The following is a 4,732-nucleotide window of genomic DNA, read 5'->3' as shown; positions in this document are numbered from 1 at the left end:
AGGATATAAAAGTGGCTGACGAACCGCGTGGGTCCTCCATCCCAGCACGGGAAGTCCTCCATCCCAGCAAGGGAAGTCCATCCCTTCTCTCTCTAAAAAAGGTAAGTTTGCCTTGTCTTCCGGGCTTCTCTTGCAGGGACGTGCTATCTCTTCCCCAGGTGCTGCTGTGGGAGGGGTCTCCTGTCCCCTCATGTTTGTTCCCCTGGGACACGCCCACTATGGAACTGGGAGACTCCCCCCTTCCTGCAGCCATATGGCTGAGGGCAAGCAGAACTTGGGGGCATCTGAACCCCAAGCCTCCACACTTGGACCTGCCCATAGGATGTCTACTAAAGGATTTGGAAGTATCTGAAGCCCCAGGCTGAAAAGTTTGGGGTGGAGGATACTTGCCAGTAGTAGGGCCATTCATGGTTCTTGAACGACTGAAAGGATTTGGAACTGATCTGGCTGATTTGGCTAATTTGACCTGGGACATGAAAAATTTTCCTTAAAAATAACCACCCCTCAAAAAACCTGTCCAGTAATAAATACCATGGCCAGGGTAATGCAATTAAAATGGCACTGTGAAGTGGAGGGTGCACCCTTGTCTGCATGCGGACAGGACTCCCTATGAGCGCCTCATAGTTACTTTCTCACTGGCCAGCTTCCAGTGTGAGGGTCTTGGTTCCACGCCAATTTTATGGAAATGGGAGATTCTTCCCTAGCTTGCTGCTGTGGCCATATGGCTGAGGGAAAGCAAAACTTGGGGGCATCTGAACCCCAAGCCTGCAACCTTGAGCCTGCCCATAGGATGCCTGCCAAAGGACTGGGAAGGATCTCAAGCCCCAGGTTAAAAAGTCTGGGGTGGAGCATACTTACTGGTAGTACAGCCACATATGGTTCTTGAATGACTCAAAGAATTTGGAACTGATCTGGCTAATTTGACCTTGGGCAGGAAAAGTTTTCCTTAAAAAGTAGGTTTGCCTAACATGGGTCATATACTTGATAGTCATGCTCAGTTTAATCAGCTTCATAGCTTGTTTCATTCACATGGTGCTTTCAGCAGCTATTTAATAATCGACAACATATTTAATGGAATTTCTGTTTGTGAATATAAAATGAGGAGATTTTTCCCCATGCTGATTGGGGGCAGGGGTGGGGGAATCTTGCCTTGTATTTGACTAAGTACAGTAAACAGAGGATTTCTCTACAAAGATTACTCATGAGGATGGATCCAAACAAAGAATAAAACAGCTGTGAGGGGGGTCTAGGTTCAAGCCCTACGTCTCCATATTCAATTAGAAAACTTCCTTTCAATATCGTGGTTTTATATCATGTTTTTACTGAAACCTAAAAACCTACAATATTTATTTTGGAGAAGTCTCAGAAACTACCCATATTAACAAATGTTTTTATTCCCAGATCACTTACCTGATGAGGCACGAGCCCAAGAGAGGTAGGTGGTTCATTCATTCTGTCATCACTGCTGCTAGCAACAGCATAACCACTGCCAAAAAAAGAGAGAGGGTGGTAGCAGGGAATCAAGGTAAAAAAAGACTAGAATTAGTCAAAAAAAATTCTATTGAAGTGTTTTTGCTGGAAAACAACAATTTTTCACAATAGTGTGTTTTTGTCAAAACAGAACATTTTAAATTCAAACCATAAACCTTGATAATCCTCCCCTTCCACCCCTTCCTCTATTTTTGGTCAAAAAGTACTTTTTCAATTAGCAGTAACTAAGAAATTTTCTTCCATAAGCAGCTTCCTTCATCTTGGAAGGGGACCTATTTGGAAATCCCTTTCACAGTCTTTAGATTCAAGCACAGGTTTGTGTGAATTCCAGAATCAGGGCTTCAGATTTTTAATTTACTCATACCTAAATCATAACTCCATTTTCTTCTTTCTTTCCAAAGATTTTAAGGTCAGGAGGGACTATTATGTTCAGCTAGTCTGATTACTTGCATAACAGAGGCCGTGGAATTTCATTAAGTTCAATACAGATAGCACTATACAAACATTTTATTGAAGCTAAAATACTGTCACAATTCTTGGGCTAGGTTCCCTGATGGAACAGAAATTTTATAGGAGGTCTTCATTTCAGTGTGGTATTTGTCTGGATGCAGGACTCCAACTTAACAAAAAAAGTTTTCCAGTTGAAATGCTGCATTTTCAGTACTTTTTCAGCTTAGAGGTACACCGATACGTTGGTCCACATCGTATCAGCACTGATAAAAGGAAAAAAATGATCATTAAATGGGTTTTTTTTTTTTTTTTTTTTTTTTTTTTAAATACTTATGGGGCCAATAACATCACTGATAAATGACACATGCCTGTGCACAGCTACAGCATGCATGCAGCCATGAGTGCAGCCTGGCAGCATGGAGAGCAGCATCCAGCTGGTAAGTCTGTGGGGGGGAGGGGCATGGGGACGGGAAGGGATGTGGAGGGAGTGAATCAAGGCCCCTGCGGTGCGGGAGGGAGTGGGGCGGGGGCAGGGGCTGCACAACCAGGCCAGGGCAGAATGTGGGATGAGCTGGGCTTGTCCAGGGGGCAGGGTGTGGGGAGCAGCTCCCAATGCTGCACACAGCCCTGGAGGAGGCATGGGGGCACGTGTCCCCCAGATCTGTGCATGGGGCAAAGGAGACTGCACAGTCTGGGAGAGAGCACAGGGGAGACTTCACAGTGGCAGAGGAGTTGGTGTGGCTGTGACTGAAGATCCTGAGGAAAGGAAGGAAGGAAGGAAGGACAACTTTATTTCACAAAGATCAGGTACAGAAAGCAAAAAACCATCAACCACACCAAAGAGAAACCATTCCAGGACATTCAGAACATCACCCCGTGACAAACACCTTCGCAGTAATACACATCATGTCTAACATGCTATATATAGCCCTCGAGAAACGAACAATTCCACCCTTCCCTGTCCCCTGGTACACGTACAAAAACCTTCAACTTCTCACCCCGAGAAAATAAACAAAAGCAGCCTGGTGAGGGCCCAGGGCACGGCACAAGCCGGAAGCCACAGTCCGCCACGGACGGACGGACGGACGGACGGAAGAAGAACAGCAGATTAAGGACCCTAGACTTTAAAAAAGCAGACTTCAATTCACTCAGGGAACTGATAGACTGGCCCTGGGAGACCAGTCTGAGAGGGAAGAGAGCCCAGAAGAGCTGGTTGTATTTTAAAGAAATCTTACTGAGGGTGCAGGAACAAACCATTCTGATGTGCAGGAAGACTAGCAAGTAGGGTAGAAGACCACTTGACTTAGCAGGAAGCTCTTCGGTGAGCCGAAACACAAAAAGGAAGCTTAGAAGAGGTGGAAACTTGGACAAACAACTAAGGAGGAGTATAGGAGTACTAGTCAGGCATGCAAGGATGAAATCAGGAAGGTCAAAGCATAACTGGAGTTGCAGCTAGCAAGGGATGTGAAGGGTAACAATAGGGGTTTCTACAAGTAAGCCAGCAATGAAGATCAGGGAAAGTGTGGGTCCTTAACTGAATGGGGGAGGCAACAGTGGCAAAAGAACAGGTTAGAGACTATTTAGAAAAGCTGGATGCAAAGCCCCCAAGGGTCCTAAGGGAGTTGGCTGATGCGATTGCAGAGCTGTTAGCCTTTATCTCTGAAAACTCATGGTGATCAGGAGAAGTCCCGAATGATTGGAAAAGGGCAAATATAGCGACCATCTTTAAGAAAGGGAAGAAGGAGGATCTGGGGAACTACAGAAAAGTCATCCTCACTTCAATTTCTGGAAAAATCATAGAGCAGGTGCTCAAGGAATCCATTTCTAAACACTTGGAGAAGAAGGTGATTAGCAAAAGTCAGCATGGATTTACCAAGGGCAACTCCTGCCTGACCAACCTGATTGCCTTCTATGACACGATGACTGGCTCTGCAGATGCAGGGAGAGCATTGGATGTGATATACCTTGATTTTAGCAAGGTTTTTGATACAGTCTCCCACAACATTCTTGCAAGCAAGCTAAGGAAATACAGGCTGGATGAATGGACTGTAAGATGAACAGAAAACTGGCTGGATTGCCAGGCTCAAAGGGTAGTAAATCAATGGCTCAATGTCTCGCTGGAAATCGGTAACAAGTAGAATGCCCCAGGGATCAATCCTGGGACCAGTTTTGTTCAGTATCTTCATCAACAACCTGGAAGATGGCATAGAGTGCACCCTCAGCAAGTTTGCAGATGATACCAAGCTGGGGGGGAGTAGTAGAAAGGCTAAAGAGTAGTACTAGGATTCAGAGAGACCTAGACAAATTGGAGCATTGGACCAAAAATCTCATGAGGTTCAACAACAAGTGCAAAGTCCTTCACTTGGGACAGAATAATCCCATGCACAGGTGCAGCCTGGGGACCAAATGGCTAAGCAGCCAACAGTGTGCCCTTGCTGCCAAGAATGCTAATAGCATACAGGGGCGGATGTAGACGAAACTGGAGCCCTAAACTGAAGCAGTGGGTTTTAAAAAACACCACTTCAATTTAGGGCTGATTAAACCCCTATGTCATGCACACACCCCGCTGACTTACAGTGGAGTTGCATCTTACGTGGGAGTTAGGTTCTAAAGTCAGAGCGTAAGGCAAAAATCGCATATAGTCAAAATTACCGTGCCAGCGGTGACTGCCTCTGCCTCCAAAACCTCCCGCTGCTGCCGCGGAGTCTTTCTTAGAGCTGTGCGGCCGGCAGCAGCGATGCAGCACAGGGTGGTGGGGGGGATGGCTGCATGCCGCCCGGGCACCACCACC

General features: G+C 46.1%; 1 protein-coding gene across 15 annotated transcripts in view; it reads right to left on the bottom strand.

Moving 5' to 3' along the window:
- Nucleotides 1–4,732, bottom strand: part of ATG7 (autophagy related 7) — a 316,197-nt gene that overhangs the window by 208,065 nt on the left and 103,400 nt on the right. For 14 of the 15 annotated variants that reach the window (XM_025215165.1, XM_025215166.1, XM_025215164.1 and 11 more), the window contains one exon: nt 1,411–1,486. In XM_025215165.1, the coding sequence (XP_025070950.1) occupies nt 1,411–1,486 (76 nt within the window). The other variant, XM_025215170.1, reaches the window with a different exon arrangement.

Source organism: Alligator sinensis, unplaced genomic scaffold (genome assembly GCF_000455745.1).
Source record: "Alligator sinensis unplaced genomic scaffold, ASM45574v1 scaffold1224_1, whole genome shotgun sequence".
In the NCBI taxonomy this organism is placed as follows: Eukaryota; Metazoa; Chordata; order Crocodylia; family Alligatoridae; genus Alligator; species Alligator sinensis.
Note: the sequence above shows the minus strand (reverse complement) of the source record. Positions and strands in the feature narration are given on the sequence as shown.